This window comes from Drosophila novamexicana, unplaced genomic scaffold (genome assembly GCF_003285875.2).
Source record: "Drosophila novamexicana strain 15010-1031.04,08,12 unplaced genomic scaffold, DnovRS2.1 tig00001270-arrow-arrow-pilon, whole genome shotgun sequence".
Classification (NCBI taxonomy): Eukaryota; Metazoa; Arthropoda; class Insecta; order Diptera; family Drosophilidae; genus Drosophila; species Drosophila novamexicana.
In genome coordinates this window covers 475,968-497,143 of record NW_020824847.1, presented here as the reverse complement: position 1 = coordinate 497,143, position 21,176 = coordinate 475,968, and the positions used below count along the sequence as shown (strand labels likewise).

The window sequence follows — 21,176 nt, the reverse complement described above, 5'->3', positions numbered from 1 at the left end:
AGCAGCTGTGTTTCAGGCTTTGTCCTGCTTAAGCCAATCACACGCAAAGCTCGTGTTTAACAGTTTCCACCCCTTTTCCACGATCGTGAGTGAAAAATCGGTAATGCTCTCTTGTGAATGTTCTCTTATGAATATTCTTTTGCTAAAGAATACTGTACAACAGTCTCTCTATCAGTCAGTCAGTCAATCAATCAGTCCTTCGATCACTAACGAAATTTCTGTCGCATTTCGTCTAATTTTGTATTTGCTCTGACAGGCACGACCTCTCCACATTTCATCGACTGACGGGTCGCGATTTATTGAGTCGTTCAGCCACGAATCGGGTGCAGCCAAAAGAGGCTGTCATATCGTACTCTCAACAACGCAACTCCAAGATGGACACGCCGACGGTGAATCGGCGACCACGTCCGGCCATAACAACGGCCGGGGTCGGTCATCCCGGCCAGAGGAGTCACAGCAGCAGCAGCCACGGAAGCCCGCGCGCCGCTGGTTCAGCTCGTGCCGGCGTCGGTCCACAACGCCAGCATCCAAGTCCAAATACATGGAACAGTTCTGCATCTGCGGCTCGAAACGGCGCAGGGAGCGCAAGCGCCGCCGACAGCAGCACAAGCTGCAGCAACAACAGCGGCGCGAGCAAATTAGGCGATCTGGAAATCTTAGCGAGACGCGAGAAGATATACTGCATGTCTCAATCGAGGAGTGGCTGTCGAGCCAGGGCGACATCCGAGACAACAACGACAACGAAATTGACAACGATCCAGACGACGACCATGACCACGACGATGGCAACGAGACGCGACTGTTCCTCGCCAGCCACCAACAGGACGACAGCAGCAGCAGCAGCAGCAGTCTCTCTGACGAGGACGATGAGTACTACTTCGATGGATGCGGTGGCAACCACAACAACAACAACAATGACTGAAGCGTGCCTCGAAACGGAAGTGGGCAAATCCAACCGTTTGTATGTTCCATGCCACATGTGGCAACAATAATAAAGCCTAACCATGCCCCCTCTCCCCACGCAGAATCAACTTTATCAAGCGCCGCAACTCTGAGATAACCGCCAGCGGCAGCAGCAGCAGCAATCCCAACAACTCCGACAGCACACTCGGTGGCGACTCGCAGCAGCAGCAGCAGCAGTTGCAGCAGCAACAGTTGCAGTTGCACGGCAGTCAGCAACTGCTGAGGCAGGCGCCGGACAACGCGGAAATGGCACAAATGTCGCCGCGCAAAGACAACGTAAGTCGGAACTCAACCTAGCATACCCTGTACCCGTTGCAAATGGGTATATTTGGATTGTCCAAATATATTCCCGACAAAGTCCTCCAGAATCGACCCAGCCAAGTCTATCCGTCTAGACAAACGCATGGATCTCGGGAACTACAGAAGCTTGAGACTCAATGTCTAAAATATATACTCTTCTTAGTGCCACATAAAACGAGTAAGTCGCTTATTTTTCAATGCCTTCGCTCATACTCATTGCATCGATAAATATCGATTGATAAGTATCGTTAGCTAGAGGATTATAAGAGCTAAAGACAACAAACTTGGCATACATATTAGTGTATAATATACACAGCTTAAGAGTATTTCAAATCAATATTCAACGCAGAACGAGTTATTCGTTTATTTTTCCATATTTCCCTGAATTTCAATATATATAAATATCGATTGTGAGAATCGCTTCTTAACGCATAACTCGAGGAATTTAAGACCTAGATACATCAAACGTGGTATGCAGACCCTTATAAAGCTTACTCATATTAAGAATATTTCACTTTTTGTATACCTTCCTCCATTCCCGCAATATTTAAATATCCTTACGCGTGAATATAAAGCAGTGTCCCTTGGTATATTGATATATTTCCCTGAAAAGTAAGTAAAGATTGGACAATGAACAACGAAGCTTATCTAGAGTGCACAGTGTACAGGTACGGGGTATCTTCAAGTCGGTCTACCGACTAGACCAGTCTTGTTTTATATGCTCATTGTTATTCTCTCTATGCGGACAGGACAAGCCCTCGCTGAATCGCCGCCTGTGGAAGCAAATCACCAAAAGAAGACGCACCAATTCCGTATCCCAGATAGTCGCTGGCTAAGAAACGGCGACTCCCACACCTCGACCGACACACACTCACACACACACACCCTTACTCTTACAAATGTCTCTTTCTATATATATCTCTCTCTCTCTATCTTGCTCTCTCTCTCTCTCTCTCTCTCGTTCATGTTTAGATAGAGATACATGGTTGTATCTGAGTATCTCCGTTCAGCTGTGTGATATTTGCCAGCGTAGCGCTTTTATTGGGTTGCATATGTAGCATTTAGTTAAGACTTAGTTAAGTTATCAGATTGTGCAGGAGCTTAGCTAGTTCCATAATGATTTGCGCTTGGAGACCGTTCACACTGTCAGTAGTTACTGCGCCAGTCAGCAGTAGATCGCATTTTTCAAATCATTTCATATTCCTAAAGCAAAACGTTTTTCAGCACTTAATTGCAGTAAGTTACTGCTGCAAAGTTCATTAAAAATTACTGCTACTGCAGTAAGCAAATAGACCATGTTGTTTTATTAATTATTGCAACACTGATTTACTGTTACTTTGCTGCACTCTCACAGCTGTGCAGTAAGTCGTTAGAGTACTTATGCGAACAAAATTTACTGCTGGCAGTCAAACACACAATGTTTACAGTTAGCCTTTTAACACAGTAGTGCTGTGTTTCCACTGACTTGCTGCTGCCAGTGTTTCCACTGCAATGCAGTAAGTTTCAATGTCAATAAGAGTAGCAGTATTCAGCTGTTCGCATACAAACGTATCGGAGTCAGTTACTGCAGTTAAATACTTGACTGCACAGTTTTACAATTTCAATGTGTTTCCACTGCTATGCAGTAAGTTTTTGCTTTGTCAGTTAGAACCTTAGCTTACAGACAGTTACTGCAGCCAGTTAATTACTAAACTGCTCAGTTTTCTCATATGTAATGCGGTTTGCACTGCAATGCAGTGAGCTAATGCTGCCAGGATAATCAAGTAATTGCCTAATGCCATACTTATTTTTAGCGTGTTTCCACTGCAAAGCAACTGCAGAATGCAGTGTGAACGGCCTACAAATCGATCAAACTGATATTTAGATAAATTGAGCAAGCAAACTAAACGATGATGATGATGATGATGATAATGATGATGATAATGATGCTGGTGATGAATACGATGTTAATGTTAGAGAAAAGAACTATGTAATACCTATGCTAAGTTTTTTGATACTTACAACTTTGTAGCTAGTTAAACCCATAAACGAATGCGTCCAATTGCGTCCAAGTCGAACGCGACTCCTGCCAAAAAAAAAAAGCTGGCCAACTGGTTGCTAACTACCAAGTTTTGAGGCCAAAAATCGAAACTCTCGAATCTAGAAATAATGAACAGCCAAAAATGGGACAACGAATGGACAGCTCTGCCTGAGGGCAAGGCTTTAGTGACTCTTATTTAACATACAATTCGATAAGCAACAGCTTATCGGGCGGGTTGTAGGGCGCACACACTCACACACACACACACAAATACACACACGCCATCCAGCCAAAAGAAATTTGGAAGCATATAAAATATGTGTCGACTGTTTTTTTTTATTTAGAGAGAATAATATCGCAATTGGTAGCAAGTCAAATTAGTTTAGGTTCACACTGGATTAGCTTAGGTTCACACTGGATTAGCCGGTGTGAATGGGGCTTTTGAATTGTATTTTCTTTGAATTCTTTTACTTTTTTGAATTAACAATGAAATTGCCTTACGTATAATATGAACTATTTATTGTATTTGTAGCTTAACATTAAACTTTATACACTTTATGGCATTTTGCAATTGTCATTTGTCCAGTAAAAGGTAAAACAAAACAAAAAAATAAACAAAAAGAAAAAGTAAAAGTTACAGTAAAAAGTACTCGTAGTAGCGGTAAAAAGAAAATTTTAAGAATTCCCACTTTTTTATTTCCTCAACTATTTACAGCATATTTACATGCATTTTTGTCAGATAAAGATACAGTTAGATGCGTTTAGGCAACGTTTGTGGGCTATTAGAGGGGGGAACGGTGGGGAGGGGGGTTTTATGATAACATACAGCAAAACCTATGTATGTGTATGTATGTGCATTTTGTATATTATTTCACATTGAAATTGTTGAAAGCTAACAAATTATACGAAATAAAATACAAAACAAATGAACAAGTACATTTATCAGCTTTAATAGAAATTCTAAAAAAAAAATTTAAAACAAAAAAAAAACATATGTAGTTATATAATTGATATACATACACACATATATACATACATGCATATATATATATATATATATATATATACATTTATGAGGAAAACTACTTTGATTAGCATGTAAAAGATCGAACTATTAGGCATTTATCACTTTTAAACATTATACAACACTGGCAACAACGCCGCCTGCATTGCATCTCAATTGTGAATGCATGGCCCATTCACACTGCAGCTAGAGAAGCCGTCCCCACAAACTCCTCACCCGACATGGGTCATGGGACTTTTGAATTTATTTCTTTTTACTTTTCTTTACTTCAAACAATAAACGGTACAGGTATACAATAAACGACTTTGTAAAATTAAAGCAAACAATTTTTTTGAAATACAATTAGACTCACACACAATTAGATTGAATATGTAATGCTTTGTTGTTTTTGTGATTAAAACATTAGATTCCAAATTGATAAACTTAGCGAAACAGAAATTTCCTCTTGAAATTCAACATAAATAAATTCAATTATATGAGAGAAACAGAAAACAAAAAACCCAATAAAAACATCAAATTTCAAATAAATCAAACTCAAAAAAAAAAAAAGAAAAAAAAAAACAAATTGTAGTATTATATAGAAATATTTCTTATCAAGTGAAATTTATTTGCATTTAAGCGTGGACTGTTTAACGTTTGAGGGCATGGCAAAGATGCTTTTTGTATCTACTGAAACGTTTAAGGACATCGCACAAAGAGGATTTCATAAAATGTTGTAATTAACTTAAACGAAGCTTGCAGCCCGTAGGTAAAGTTGCTTAAGCTGTTGCTGGCGCAGCTCTTGGCTGCCCAGACAACCGTTAAGGACATCGCACAAAGAGGAAGTAAAGAGAATATTTCTCCCGAGCCAGCGTGGGAAATCGACGCTTTTTTGCACAAGTTTGTCTCCCTTGATTGATTGCAACCCCCACATTTGCACTCGCCAATGGACGTATCCGGCTCTGTATGCCAGCAAAAAAGATCTATGTGTAGTTCTGATTGCACATCGCATCGCTGACTACGAATAGCAACAACAATGGCAAAAAAAAAAAAATGTAATTAAAAAAAAAACACAAAAATTAACTGTCAAGCCCAAGCCCAGGCCGCAGCCGCAGTCGCAGTCGCAGTCAAAGCTTCAGCCTAGACCTCAGCTTTAGTTGCAGTCGACGTCGCTGCCAACGTCGCCGTCGTCGAGTCCCGTTTGGTGCGTGCAGTGAAATGCAGTTTTAAAGCGTGCCGAAAAAAAAAAACAGTGGGAGAGTGCGCTCTCTTTGGGTGTCGCTGCGGCGGCTGCTGGCGCAGTAGCTGGCCGAGGTTCGTTTAGAGAGCATGGCGCCGGCGCCGGCGTCGCCGTCGCAGCTGTTGCTACCGAGCTTTGGCATGCTCAAAGCTGTTGTCGCTCAGCTGAGCGCTCAGTTTGAAAACGAGTTTCGTGGCGAACGGTCGATCAGCGCCAGTCGTAGCCGCAGTCGCAGTGGCCCTAAAGAATTTTGCCGCAGCCTCTCGCCACCGTGTGTGTGTGCGTGCGTGTGCCTGTGTGTGACTGTCTGCTTGTGTGCGTGCGTGTATGTGTGTATATTGCATTGTTTATTTACATACATTACATGTTTCTCCATTTGGCGTTTTAATTGGGCAGCGAGTGCAATTGTTTGCGCCGAGTGTGTGTCTGCGTCTGTGGGCAGTCGCTTAGTAAATATTAGTTTCTTTTTTTTTAACATTTTTTTGTTTTGTTTTTTTGTGCTTTCCCAAAAAAATCAAAAATAAAAACTGCACTCGCGCGCGCTCATGTGTGTGTATGTGTGTGTGTGTGTTAAGCTGCATGTGAACTAACAGGAAACAACGAGCAATTAAACAAACGACGTTAACGCGGACGCAGGCGCAGGCGCAGTCGCCATCGCCGCCACAGTCGCAGTCGCAGCCGCAGTCGCAGTTGCCGTCGCTGTTAGAACCATGAAGCCCAAGACTCGCTAATTGAGGTCGTCGCTAGGTAAGTTCTGTGATCTGTCTAATGCTTCTTCTTGTTGTTGTCGCTGCTTCCGTTTGCCTTTGCCAACATTGAAATTCACTTACAGCAGCGCCAACAGCAGCAGCAGCGGCAGCGGCAGCAGCTCGCAAAGTGCGCTTAAGAAACATAGAGACAAAAGAAACATAGATACACGGATACAGCGAGGTGCAGAGTGTGTGTGTGTGTGTGTGTGTGTGTAGACAAACGGTAAATAATGCCGGTGCTTACGCTGCTCCGCCCGTAACTCCCCAAGGCAAAATTTGCAGCACGCACAGTGGTACGCACGTCAATTAAAATTGCATGAAATCTAATTGAAGCAATTTGGCATACTTCAAAGAGAAAACTGTCAAGAACCGCTTAAGAATTCTAAGCGAAAGAGAAAAGTATGTAAAAAAGCCAAATAAATACAAATGAAATGTATTCGTTTTGCATTTAAGGTAAAACAAAAGTCTACTTTTGATCAATTTCATAAACAAAAAAAAATGATAAATGCATTCGGAAGAGAATTCAAATTAATAATATCTGGAATAAATTGTTTGGATCAATTTATTAATGCACTTCAAGCTTCAAACTTACAAATTTAAATTTGCGCTCTTTTCTGTTTGGCACTTTTGCATGTGCTTGTACCACTGTGCATGGCAACTGCGGCAAATCAAAATGACAGATAGACGCTGTAACTGCAGCTGTGTTGTGCCCGCTGCCCCGCCCGCTCTCAGCTCCTCGCTGGAGTTTAGTGTTAGCCAGTGAAAGCAGCGTCAAATCTGCGTCTACTGTATCTGTATCTGTATCTGTATCAGCAACTGTAGCTGTATCTTTAGCTATAGCTACAGCTATAGCTGTTGCCAGCTGAGAACCTAACTGCTGCTGCTGCAGCTGGCATTCCATCAACATCATCTGAGAGCCATCAACAAATAATAATTATCTAGCTATCTGGCCGCATAACTATCTATTGATGCTGCTGCGGCTGCCTCAAAGCCGCAACGGAAACGCGCCACTTGCTTTCAGATCACTTTTCGGCTTCTATATGTATCTGTATCTGTATCTGTATCTCTTGTATCTTAAGGTCAAAAACCACAGCTGCTAAATGCATATTAAGTTATTTAAGGCGAATCGAAAACAACGCCAGATAACACATCGATGCGGATGTGCGGATATGCGGACATATAGATACATAGATACAAGATACAAAGATACACTGCCTATTTAGTTGTTGCTGCTGCTGTGAACTCAACAAGTTTTAGTGCCAGAAACGGCAAGTGCAAAAATTTGTTGCGAAAATTGATTAACAGCAAACTGGTTGAAGATCGCGAGCCATTACCATTACCTGCCACCCGCCCCGCACCCGAGGTACAACTGCCACACACACCCCCCCCCCCCCCCCCCTCCCCCCTTACACCCTCTCTCCGTCATGTAGCTGTTGAAATTTTATAAAATTGCTGCTCAAAAGTTTTTTAATTGAATCTCATATAAAAATCAAACGCAACGCAAACAGTTTAAAAAGCGCCGACAAACAAAAATACGATCATGATGATGATCATAATGATGATGATCATAATGATGTTGATGTCCATTGAAACTTGAAAACTTGGTACTTAGTACTTGGCCTGTAATGCTCGGACATGGCTGCGACATTTATAAGGTATATACCAAAAGTTTCGTATAGGGTATATTTTAAGTTTGTCACAAATTGGATAGCGCTGTAAATATATATACATTCTGGATGGATATATATCTTGGATGGGATTATTATGCAGCTAGAAAAACGTTCTATATAGATTTTGGTTTCATACGGGGAGAACATTTATTTGCGATTATTTCGGTAATTTTTCGCAAGTTATCGATAACATGTCTTTAGCAAATATCGATAAGTTGTACCATATATAATATCGCAATCAAATATTTCAATATCATATATAGCTATACATAAATTGTGTACGGCTGTAAATATATACATTCTGAAGGGGTATATATCTTGAATGAGATTGTTCAATAGCTAGAGAAATGTTTTGTTTAGTAGAATTTTATTTTTTTTGGCTATTTAGATAGCTTTCCAAAACTTATCGATAACAGGTCTGTGTGTCTTCAGCATATATCAAAATATCAAAATATGGATAAACTATACCATATATCATTTATCGCAATATCATATATAACTATATAACATATCATATAACTATTTCGTAAACCCATATAAGCTCTCGATCGCCAATGAGGTCTACCTGGGAGAAACTCTTATGATTTGAAAGACATTCCGAACCAATTCGCCGAGCTTTATGTTAAACCCACCTGGCAAACTTTTAAGCAATATAGCTATAGCTTAGATAGGAATAATCTATAATAATTGATCTAGATCCAATTGTGCGATCTGCTGCACAGTTTTTGTCAACGAGGGTATTTGTTGGTCGGCACTGCCCAGCCAAATCTTCTTGCTTGTTTTTGCTTTTAATTTAAAAAGCATTTTTTGATTTTGTGTTTTTTTTTTTTTGGCGACTTTTGTTAAACAACACATTTCACTGGACAAACGACTGAGGAACTGATAAACTGGTTTCCCAGTTTATTGAATTAAATACATTTGCATCGCACGCAAAAGCGCTTCAAATGTTGTTGTTTTCTTCGGCTTATATTTTACTTTGATTTTTATTTTATTTTTTTTTAATAACAAAACACAAAACAACAAGATGGTTCGGTTCTCCGGGCATGCTCATAAAACTGCTCAAGGTATTTGAACCCAGAGCCAACGACGCAAAAAAATACAAAAAAAAAATAAAAAAAATTAAATCAAGCTCACAATAGGCAAGGGGCAACGAGGGCCAGAGGCAGGCGAGGGCAAAAGAACGCAACCCCAACCCCTTTTGTTGAAAAGTGTCAGCAGCAGCTGTCATAAGCTTAAGATATAATATATGTACATACATATATAACATATATACATATGTATATGCCCATATACCATATAGCCCGTATTCAGCTAAGCCTTGAACTGCACGAGTTGTTGAATGTTCCCATAGAACATGTTGTTGAGCTTCAGCTTCTTCCCTTTGTCTATTCCGCTTTGTCTTCCTCTTGCGCTTCTTTTATCCCACCTGGTGTTCGGGCACATTTCCCTTCACCAACATCATGTTCCACATTCCACACGTTCCACTCACTTTCAGCTGAACTGATTTCCAACTGATTTTGTTCCCTTGCACAGAAACCTTTCTAATTTGTAACGATCTCTGTGTGATTTTTCACCCATTCCCCCCCGGCCCAATCCACCGACTCCTCACTCCAATTGCCGTTCATCCGCTAATTGATTGACTTTTCCTACTTGGGCCAGATATATGCGACATACATATAGATATATATATGTACATATATGTATGTAAGCACTTGCACACTAGGCACTTGTCTGAGTCGTTATTTTCTTTTTTTCTTTTGCCCCTGACTCACTTTGTTTATCGATAACTTTGGCGCTTTATTGCATTGATCGTTGTTTAAGCCAAACCTGATAGCCAGTTGGACTTAACAATCTGTCTAAACATTGATATGCACGCTCTGGGCCGACATTCATAAAGTTGATTCATTTCTATATTTCAAGTTGATTTTGTCATCTTACAAATGTTTCGCTGTTTTTCCCCCTTTTCCTGTTGTTGTTGTTGTTGTTTTTAATTGATTATACAGCAGTTATTATTGATCAGATATCGATTTAACAGTTGAACCATTAGCTTATCCGATCGCAGGCATTAAACAAACTAATCTATTGTCTTTATAGTCCGTGTGTGGATCAAGCCTAATGCTTTTCAGGGTACTTGAACTTCTGCTACTTCGCCTTACTTCTCCGCCTCCTCCTCCTCCTCCTCTTTAGTCTCTTACACTGCCAAGAACAATGGAACCCCACAGCGGTGACGATGGCTCCGATTGCTCTTTGGTTCTTTGACTATGCTTCTGCATTGTCTAAAGTCAGCTTATGCCATACATAATAATTAGAATCATGCATAGCTGCGTCTTACAGGGTGTGTGCGTGTCTCTCCCTCCCTCTCCCTCTCTCTCTCTCTCTCTCTCTCTCTCTCTATATGTGTGTGTGAGTTCGCTGACTGACTGGCTGACTGTGACTGTGACTGTGACTATTACCGTAGCTACCGTAGCCGGGCTGCCAACTGGCAGCTGGGAGCGCTACGAACTTGGCGCTGTTTGGCTGCTCATAATCACAGGCCATAGCCATAGCCATAGCTGAAGAGCCATCATCATGCACTGCGAGAAACTGGATGTGCATATGTAGTTGTTCGATTCGTGGCTTTTCAAATAGAACCCTTGATCGTTTCTATTCGAGCTTAGCTTTTATTTTATTTAATAACAAAATAATAACAAATCTAATGCAATTATTTTTAATAAATTAAAAAATGTATATAAATAACATTTGACATTTATCGTCAATCAGTTCAAGCGCCGCTTTGCACTCAGTTATTTCGCTCAGTGTATTTAGCGTGTCGCTCATTAAACATGGCTGCGTTTGTGCTAAGCAATTACAAAGCCAAAAGAATCGGAGTAGCAAACAGTTTTTTATTAATGTTTATTGTTGTTGTTGTTTTTGGCTAAAAGCAAATGGTCAAAACGTTACAAAAATTGATTGCCCACAAAGTCGCGATTACTTCAATGTCCGATGAGCCCGATGATTGTTCCCCTGCCCCCTGTCCGATGTCCGATGTCCGATGTCCAATGTGCGATGCCCGATGCTGCCATTAATCACAGCTCGGCAAATTGAATTCTGTGCATGTAGAGTCCCAACAAAAGTCGACAAATTAACGTGTTTTTAATTGGCCTCCGCCAAACTGGGAGCACTAAAAGTAACAGCTAAAAGCTGAAAGCTGAAAGCTAAAAGCTGAAAGCCAAGCTGGAGGCATGCCACGACGACAACGGCAGCGACAGCAACAACAATGGGCCAATTGTCAAGCGGAGTCGTTGAACTCCGCGAGTTATGCGCCAGGTTAATTATGATAAACGCCAAACGGACTGTGGGATCTGCTGATGATTGTCGATTGTCGATTTGCGATTTGAGATTTGCGATTTGCGATTTGTGTTTTGTGATAGGGCGTTTTGCAGCACCTTTTATTCAAGAAGAAGAGTCGACGCTCGACGCTCCAGCTGCAGCTTGTGACTGCAAACCATCGACCTTGACAAGGGCGCGCGCTTAGAAACGTGTTTACCAACACTCACACATGCTGACAAACCGGTTTGTGCATTGCGAACCCATTTCAGTAAGTGTTGTCGCCTACCCGTTTGTCATTTTAAACTCTGGCAACGCTTCACAGATTTTTCACTGCGACTTTTTTTTGCCGAAGATGGGCGGGTCACGTGCCACAAGCTCCTCTCAGGCGAAACGCGCCCTGGCATATGGAAATAATGCTCAGCAAGCGCCCAAATCGAGTCTCAGCTTCAATTCAATGCATTTTCATTTCATTTTCACATTTCGCTTTTCTTTGTTATGATTATTTTTATTTTGATTTTCAATTGCAACGAAAGCGTGAAAACGCACCGTGTGTCCAGTGAAATCTCTGAGCAAAACATTTATTAAGTATTTATCCAAAGTGCAGCACAAAATTTCATGCATTCATATCACTAACAAGTCCAAATTTTAATTATTAAATTCATATATCTGCATTCCACATGACACATTCACAATGTGCAATAATAAATTATGGACAAAATGTGATGCTGGCATTTTTTGATCTGCAATAAATCAATGCGAACAATTGCATTCATCTGACTTTTTTGCATCAATAGATAACTACATTTTATTATTATTATAATATCTATGTGATTTGTTTATTGTTCAAGTAGAAACGAATTTCTCAACAAACTAGAAACCTTTGAAACCAACAAAACATTTACGAATCACGCACAAAAGAGAATTAAAAAAGAACGAGCAGGCATGGATATCTTCGGCACGCCGAAGTTGAATATACATATAGTATAAATAATAATAAATAATAAAGAATGGTGAAAAAAGTATAAGGTATAAAGAATAAACAATAAAGAGTATAATAAAATAATCTTAAGTATGGCTTAAGGCATTGCTAAACTAAAATAACTCGACAAAGTTTTCTATTACAGCTGAGATCAATATTGACAAAATGTTGGATAATATTGTGGAGCTGATCGAGAGCAGCTGCTTTATAGTGCATAACCTTGAGACCCTTTCGCTGGCCATATAGAAGTTTTAATCTTCCAACTCTGTTTGTTTTTGTGCATTTTCCAACTGAAACTTTTAACACTTCTCAACACTGTGTCAACATTTGGCAATCCATTTGACTGTAAACGCTGTCAAAATTGCCGACTCGACGCTAAGCAGCCCATTCGGAGGCCATTTAAGTAGTGCTCCAGCTGAGCTATGCCCTGTGCTAGGGACTTTTTGTGCTCTGCTTTTTTTTAGCTCTTTTTTATTTCGGTTTTTTTACTACTACTTTTTTTTTTTTGTTTAGTGCTCTGCGAGCCGTGGCGGTTGGTTGATTTCTTTTGTTTTGTCGCTTGCATAATTTCTGGTTAGTTTGTGTTGTGGTTTTTGGCTTTTCTGTTTTGTCTGCCATTTGATTTGTATTATTACTTAATTGCTTTGAACCTGAAAACAGCTAAAGGTGTAGAAAATATATTTACAAAACACAAGCAAATCAAACACCTCCCATTTATTGTGACTGTCTGCATATGCAAATGGCCAAAACAACAAAATTATTTATTTACATAAATTGTTTCTTTTTTTTCTGGTTATTGGGTTCGTCTCTTTCTATACGCAGAAAAAACGGAACACGCGCCACGAAAAACAAAGTAAAATACCAAAAATAAATCAAGAACTTGTCGAAGTTTGAATACCCTTTCGACAAGTGGCTAACAAGCTTGTGAATATGTGAGACGCTTCGTCGCATTATTTTCTTTAACAGAAATGTTTTTTAAACAAAAAGTCATTTATGGCTCGAATCTTTATATGAAGCTAGATTATATAGTAGTCCGATGTCGCTCGGATTTTGCTTATATAACTATAGAACTTTTTAAAGTCATGTTTGGTAAAGATTGCTTGGAAAATATAAAGGTTTTCTATACAAGAACTTAACTTTTAATTTAACATTCTATGGCAAGTCTATGATAACTGCGACTCTTTGACAAAGTGGCCCGATCCGGCCAACTCCGACATCTGTATCTATAGAAGACTTCAAGAAGCTGGGCTTAAAGCTAAGCACAGCTAGATCGACTCGACTATTAATACTGATAAGGAATGTATGTATATACTTTACAGACCGAAAGATGTCTTCTTCCATGCGTGACATATTTCAACAGAAAATGTTAATACCCTATGCAAGGGCATACAAAATGTTCGAAGCTAACAATTCCAGTTGACTTCAGTGTCACCAAAGCGTTGACATTGAAAATCGGGCTAAGACCAGCTGGAACGGAGAGGAACAGAGAGAGGAAGAGACACAGCGAGAGAGAAGAAAGCAGAGCAGGCAAAATCAGTAGAAGAAGAATAAGAAAAAGAAGCAGCAGAGGCCGCAGAGAAAAGCGTTTGTAGCGTAGCCGAAATGTGAGCCGCACTCACATTGAGGCAAATGGGTCAGTGCGCCGCAGTTAACCAGATGTTGGGCAAGGGCCATTTGGAGACGTGCGTGAAATACACGACTCCGGCACGAGATGTGCCCGAAACATTGCGATCTCAGATTGTATAATGCCAATCGACAACGTGACATGGTTCCGCAATAAGCCAGCAAACGGGGGGAGGAGTACGTAGAAGCCCAAACATTATAAAAAGCTATCTAGCAGGAAATGGTTGAAGCCTGAACCAAATGCGAAGCTAGACAGTTTAGGCACAAATCGTATATCATTTCAGCTCCAACTATTGGTTGTTAGCATATGTAAAGGAAGCTGAGGAAAATAGGAAGAAATATGCTAAAACTCGGGAACTTGGTAAAGAATTTTAGCTATATCAGTTACTTAAACTCAAGACACACAACTATCTAAATTTATAAACTGCGTAAAAAGAATCCATTGATCTTGGATTAATTTATGCAATTCAATAATAGTATTCCAATTGTTGCGATTCCATGAATTGATTACACAAAACTTCTATGCCAAGTATGTGATTCAAATTATATTTACAGATGTTGCGCAAGGCCCTAATGAGAAGTCGAAAAGTCTACGTGACTTGGTTGAGATATATACCAAAAGGCCCAAGGCAAACTGGGTAAACGGCACATGGAATAAAAGAATTCAATACAAGAACGAATCATGGAAGAAGCCAAAAGTTCCATTAGTTATTCTTAAGAGTTGGCTTGGTACACGAACTAGTTCGAGCCAGCTTCCAGCGTTGAGGTTCAATTCGTAAAGCCATGTTTTGATATGGATTTCGTTTCGGGTTCATGAAAGGTTCGATTGGAATTGCAGACTCGAACCGGTTCGTTTGGGGCTTGTTTATTTTATAATATACCTTACGCCTTATATATATTATATTATATATGGGGTGCACAAATGTGTAGTTGAGGCTGCAAAATGTTGGGCAAGGCCCAGCTGAAGACGTGCGTGAAATACTCTTAAGACGCGCCCCATTGTATAATGCGGTTGTTAGGAGGACAACAATGCGATACAAGACGAACCAATACGATACGATACGATACGATAAACATATACGTGACATGGCTGAGTTATAAGAGGCTTAGCTCGAGATTTATATAAGTTAGTTAGGCAGCAGTTGTGTTGGGAATTGGGAGAGACTTGCGAATTCCATTAGCCAAATGGCCAAACGGCTCAAATCAAGCGGCTTCGCTTGCGTGTTGCAAGTGCTTCCTGCTTTGCGAGCATGCAACACGCACTGGACACTGCACAGCGAGACGGAGACTAAGACGAAGACAGAGCGAGAGGCACTTGTAGTTGTCGTGCGGGTTGGAGAAAGGGAGAGCTAGCGAGAGACGCAACTTGTTTGGCCAGTACTGGATACTGGATACCCGATTTTGGGGCAGCAGAAAGTAAAACTCGCGACTCGAGTTGTTGCAATTGTTGTTGTTTTTGTTGTCGCAGCTGTTTGTGTGTGCTTTTTATACCCTGTACCTACTAGGTGCTGATAATAAAGGGTATGTAATAGTTAACATGTATTTTATATGTGCCTTATCAAGTAGATCAGCTGAGTCGCTCTCGTTCTCGGCATCTACAAAAAAGCGACAGACTTTCAATTGTAATATCTATATTCCGATATCGATATTTATCGATTTTGAGGCATGTTTCTTTTTTTGAGAATTCTAAATGGAATAATCTTCATATGTAGTCTCTCGTGTATACAGATCCCTATCCCCTATATTCGGATGCAACCCTTCAGCCCTGCCCCTATTCTAACAAAATAAATTAGCTTAATCATAGATCATTGCGCTTTGGTATTACACCTTTATGGAAAAACTCTTTAGGTCCTACAATCGGATTAGAATCGGATTAGGAGCATCTGAGTTATTCGAGGAACGTATTTTCTAGGTGTTGGATCAAAGAGAAGCAGAGCAGAAATCTTGGATGCTTGCGAGATCAACTTATCGCTAGAAACAGGATATATTGTAGTCGGGCACTCCCGACATTCTTTTTGTTTGTGTTTTGGATCCGCGCCTGGCACAGCTGCAGGTGACATACATTTTTTGGCAGCATGTCCCAAAATAATTTTACTTTTTCTTGCCGGGGCCAACTCGTTTCTTGACTCCGACTCCGAATCCGACAAACCGACAACCCGACGCCCCGAGTCTAATACTGCCTGGCTACTTTCTCTGGCCAGGCCAAAACGAAAGAGCAACAACATTGTGCTCATCATCATGGAATGCGTTCAGGTTTTTCTAGTTAGCATTTAGCACCTTGTTGGAGTTCCGATTCCAAGGTCAAACGTTTTACTCAACGGCAGCTGTCAACTGCACAATTTGCCATGAATCTCTCTGGCAATTAATGAGCCGCCTTTCAGCCAGCTGACAGCCGCACACACACACACACACACACACACACACACACACACACGTGCATTATTGAAATATACCCTATACCATGTGACCACAATCAGCATTTGCGATTTCCCAAATCCGTGTCCAGGCAGTCAATGACATTTTGGCCTGTCCAATGCATTCAACTTGCCTTCCACTTGAGATTGAACTCCAGCTTGAACTGCAAATCGAAGCTTCAGCTCGCAGCTGAGTCTCTTCAGGCGAGTCCGAGCTGAAAGCGGACACCCAACCAACAACAACAACAACAGCAGCAACACTTGTCCAGTATCGGGTGTACGTGGCAGGTTGTTGGGGTAATCGATACAACAGGGTCAGCAGACCGCAGCTCTCTCGGATGCATTTCTTCTAGTTCCGCTGAAATCACATAGTCTTTAAATATTTATCACAAGCAACAATAGTTTATTTACACAATTGGATATCACATACTTAGGATTGGGTCAACTCTCAAGAGAATGTGAGCAGCGAGTTGCCAAGATCTCAAAGATCTTGTATTAACAGAGGCCTATTTTGAGCCCGAAATTTCAATTTTCTATTACTATTTCAATTGCAAAAGACTCGAAACGAATCTAAACCCAAATCGAACCATTTTGACTCAAAACAATAAGTTTAGTTTCTTTCCAAATGGTTGATCTTATAGAATAAGATCTGCTGAAAGTCTATCTGTTTGCTAAGTTTTCCAGCTTAGCTTTTATTATTATAGAACAAATGCAGGGTATGTCTAGTCGGTTCGGCTTACAGTCGAAAGCTGCCTTCAGGCTCAGTTCACTCCTTTAGCGAATCTATGGATCCGGCTTGTACCTCAAAACCTTCTTCTTGATAAACTTTTCAAGTAAACAACTTAAATTTTATTCTATAATCGCCCGTTCTACTGAAAATATAGTAGTCCTTAGATATTTTCATACAGAAATCGCGGGCTACATTTGAACTTTCTCTCTCACTCTTACCACCCAATTCTAAATTTGAACCAACTATTTCTAAAAAATCAGTTCAAACCCACATATTAAACTAACTACACAAGTAGCTTAGGAGAGGTTAAGTTTAGGTTAGCTGGGGCAAGGGCATATGAACTTAGCTTGATTTAAATTTGTTCAAGTGTTGGCTAATGTGAGGTTAGGTCAGCTGCGTTTGCCCAAGGCTAGCTAAGATTCTGTAAGCTTTGGTGAGGTGAGCTCAGGTTAGGTTTCGGTTACGTTAGCTTGACTTAGGGTTAGGCCAGGTCAGGCTCAGCTTATGGAAAATTGATTTCTGCCACATTGTTCAACACTGGGTCAGCTTAATCAACCTGAATTGTTAATGGCATTCGAATGCTAATTGATGTTTGGGTATGCAATCAGCTCAGCCACCTGGCTGCCCATTCAATTGTCCATTTTCATTGATGAAGTTGCGGCTGGCCCCACCCACTGGAACACACACACACACACACACACACGCACGCACACAAAGGCAAACAAATGCAGCACAATTTCATATCTGGCCGGCTCTGAAGCCAAGGTGAGCCACATTTGGAACCCGCCCAGCCAAACAGCAGCAGGCAGGGCGACCAAAAGTAACCATAAATGACCAAATATCCAAATAGACAATATTTGGCTGCAAATTTGAGCACCCTGTAACCAATGAGAATGTGTAAAACAGGGTATCATAGTTGTCCATAAATCAATCCCATTTGTGGTATATATTCTATGTTTCTTACTCAGCACAAATTAATCATATCATGATATATATAGATATATAGATATTCCTAATCAGAACGACGAGCTAAGTTGAATCATGCCCTTCTGTCCTTCTCTATATATTCCCATGTATCCGACACAAATTTAGAAATTTACTTAAAATAATTTCCGATTTTCATATAATCGATAAATATCGATTTCAATAGATGGCTAACAAATCACGAGGACTAAAAGAGCAAGAGATATCGAATTCGATATGAAGGATCGCGGATTAAGAATGCCTCACTTTTTGAAAACCTACCTACCCCCGCCCGCCCATTTCTAGCCCTGCTATTTGATATGTGTTTTTTCGTTGAATTAACATATACAATAAAAAAAAACATGTTCGAGTGCCTGCAACGACAGCTCGGCGCTGGTTACAGAGTATCTACAAATCGAGCACGCCCGACTCGAGCACTTTTACTTGCCTGTACATTTTTAAGCTGCATATTTGACATGCCCAGCCGAAAAAAAAGAAGAAAAAAAAACAAAACAACATCAAAAACAAAGCCAACTGGCAGTTGCAGTTGTAGATGCAGTTGCAGATACAGATACATTTTTAAGATACATTTGCTGGTTGGGCCTGGGCGGCAATTGTTTAACTGGCAACCGGTTGAGTACGGGTACTCAAACGCGCACTCGCACTCGCACTCACACTCGTATTCAGAGTCGTAATTGTAATTAAAAAGCGCGGCCAGGCAAATCCATAACGAGAGCCCAAGCAATTGCGCATCTATGTGGGTTCAGGGGATTGGATTGGATTGGATTGGATTGGACGGGGCTTGTTTTTGTTTTTGGTTTGGATGCGCGCGGCACTTGTCGACGATTTCCTGTCATTAGTTTGGCTGCATGTCAAGGTTGTTTGGCAAGCCCAGCAGCAGCTGAAAGCAGCCATGAGCATCTCACAGATACTTGTTAGCTGCAATTGCAGTTTGTATCTTGTTACTCGACTGCTGCGCCTGCTGCTGCTGCTGCTGTGCGTTGGCGCTGCCCAGTTTCAGGTTTGCCACTTGCAATTAAGGCACAACGCGCTAAACGTCTTTTCAAATGAAATACATTCCAGTTGTTATCCAAGTAAGTGCATAAGAAAGCCGCCGTTGCGGCCAAAGCAAAAGTTGCAGCAGCAACAGCGACAACATTTCCCATTACTCTTCACTTTCTTCCATGGCAACAGGCTGCATTGGGCGGGCTAGGCAAGGTTGGGTTTTATGCCAAAGGCAGCTGCTGATGGGCTGCAAAAACTATCAGTTAATTTTTGATGTTGTTGCTGCTGTTGCAGCTATTGCTGATGGTGCTGTTGCTGCTATTGTTGCTGCAACTATGGGCAGTGTTGTTGTTGCTTGTGTTGTTGATGTTGGCACTGCAACTGTTAGTGCTGTTGTTGCTGTTGCTGCTGCTGTTGCTTTGCTGCTGCATCTATTGGTAGTGTTATTGTTGTTGTTGCTGCTGCTGTTGCTGGTGCTGTTGCTGGTGCTGTTGCTGGTGCTGTTGCTGCTGCTGCTGATGTTGTTGCTGTATCTATTGGTGCTGTTGCTGGAGTTGCTGCTGTTGTTCTTGTTGCTGCGGATTTTGCTGATGCTGCTGTTGTTGCTGCTCTTGTTGTTGCAAACATTGCTTTTGCTGCTATTTTTTATTATGTTGTTGCTGCTGTTGTTGTTTTCCACCGTTGCTGTTGGTGCTGTTGCTTCTGATGTTGTTGCTGGTATTGCTGGTGCTGTTGCTGGTGTTGTTGCTGTTGCGGCTGCTGTTGGTGGTGTATCCATTGCTGCTGTTGCTCAGGTTGTTGCTGTTGTTCTTGTTGTCGCGGCTACTGCTGTTGCTGCTGTTGTTGTTGCTGCTGTTGTTGTTGTTGCAACTGTTGTATCTGCTACTGTTGTTGTTGTCTGATGGTATTATTTCTGATGTTGCTGTTGCTTCTAATTTTGTTGCTGCTGTTGCTGCTGCTATTCTTGTTGCAAATGTTGCATCTGCGGCCGTTGTTGTTGTTGCTGCTTCTGTTGCTGCAACATAGCTATTGCTTTTGTTTCTGCTAATGTTGATGTTGTTTTCCTTAACATTGCCGAGAAGCTGCGGCTGCTGCTGCTGTTGCTACTGCTGCTGATGTTGCTGCTGCTGTTGCCGTTGCAGCTGCTGTTGTTGCTGTTGTTGTTTGTCCTATTGTTGTTGCTGCTGACTGTGGCCCATTGCAATGTGGAAAATGCTCGCGCTCTAACAAATTTATGAGCGCCACTTGAACGCGACGGCAATTGATGTGGATGTAGTGCTGCAATTGCAACACCAGCAACCGAAACCGGCAACCAGCAGCAGCACAACCAGACTCGATGCCGTTGCCACCACTCGTATCTTGTTTTTATGTAGTTTTTTTTTTTTTTGGGAGGCTGTGACAGGTTGCCCCAGGTTGCGATTATTGGGCGACATATTTGGCATACGGAATTCGGAATTCAACATTCGACACTTGCAGCTGTGCAACGTTTCGTTATGGAAAGAGATAGCAATACTTACACTAATACAGAGGGAGACAGGGGTAGAGAGAGTGAGAGTGAACGCAATGCGAGGGGCAAAGAGATCAACTTTTCCATTGCAATTGTTGTGATCAAACGTTTGATCACATGACAACATGAATAAATGCCAACAATTCGCAGACTCGCAGCAAAAAAAAAAAAGGTTAATTGAAATGAAATAGAAAACGCAGAAAACGGGCAGAGCGATGGAAAGAGACAGAGAGAGGGGGCAGAGAGAGAGAGAGACACGTATATCTAAAGAATGGGTCCTAGATATGTGCAAGTAAAAATCTCTGGCATTGGATTTTCTTTAAGACCAACGTCATGAAACTTTGTTAGGAAATTAACCTCTCTTAAAAATAACTTTTCTGTTTCCCTTATAAAATCGGGCTACTCATTATATAGTTCCTAGACGAGCAATTTTTTTCAATTTTTGTGTTTTCTTTGTGAATGATAACAAATGAATGAAGAAATGTTACAATTTTAAGCTGCTGCTGGATTTGAACCGGCGACCTTTGGGTGAAATCGATCGGATAGAAAGCTTTAGTAAAAAAGAAAAGCCCCATCCATATTGTTTCTTCTCGTGTAAATAATAACAAATAAAGTAAAGAAATGTAAACATTGGATTTGAACCAGCGCCCCTAATGAACAATCGATTGAATAGAAAGCTCTCGTATAAAAGAAAAGCGCCA

General features: G+C 41.0%; 2 protein-coding genes across 2 annotated transcripts in view; both read left to right on the top strand.

Annotated features, from left to right (window-relative positions):
• LOC115766846 overlaps positions 1-4,262 on the top strand; it is a 46,350-nt gene extending 42,088 nt beyond the window's left edge. Inside the window, exons 14-16 of the mRNA XM_030710895.1 lie at positions 257-961; positions 1,026-1,239; positions 2,013-4,262. Of these exons, the coding sequence (XP_030566755.1) occupies positions 257-961; positions 1,026-1,239; positions 2,013-2,099 (1,006 nt within the window). The 3' untranslated portion in view covers positions 2,100-4,262. The remainder of the gene's footprint in view (positions 1-256; positions 962-1,025; positions 1,240-2,012) is intronic.
• A 1,777-nt stretch (positions 4,263-6,039) lies between these two features.
• Positions 6,040-21,176, top strand: part of LOC115766818 (flocculation protein FLO11) — a 34,046-nt gene continuing 18,909 nt past the window's right edge. The window contains exon 1 of the mRNA XM_030710854.1: positions 6,040-6,273. The gene's annotated coding sequence lies outside the window, so the exon portion shown is untranslated. The remainder of the gene's footprint in view (positions 6,274-21,176) is intronic.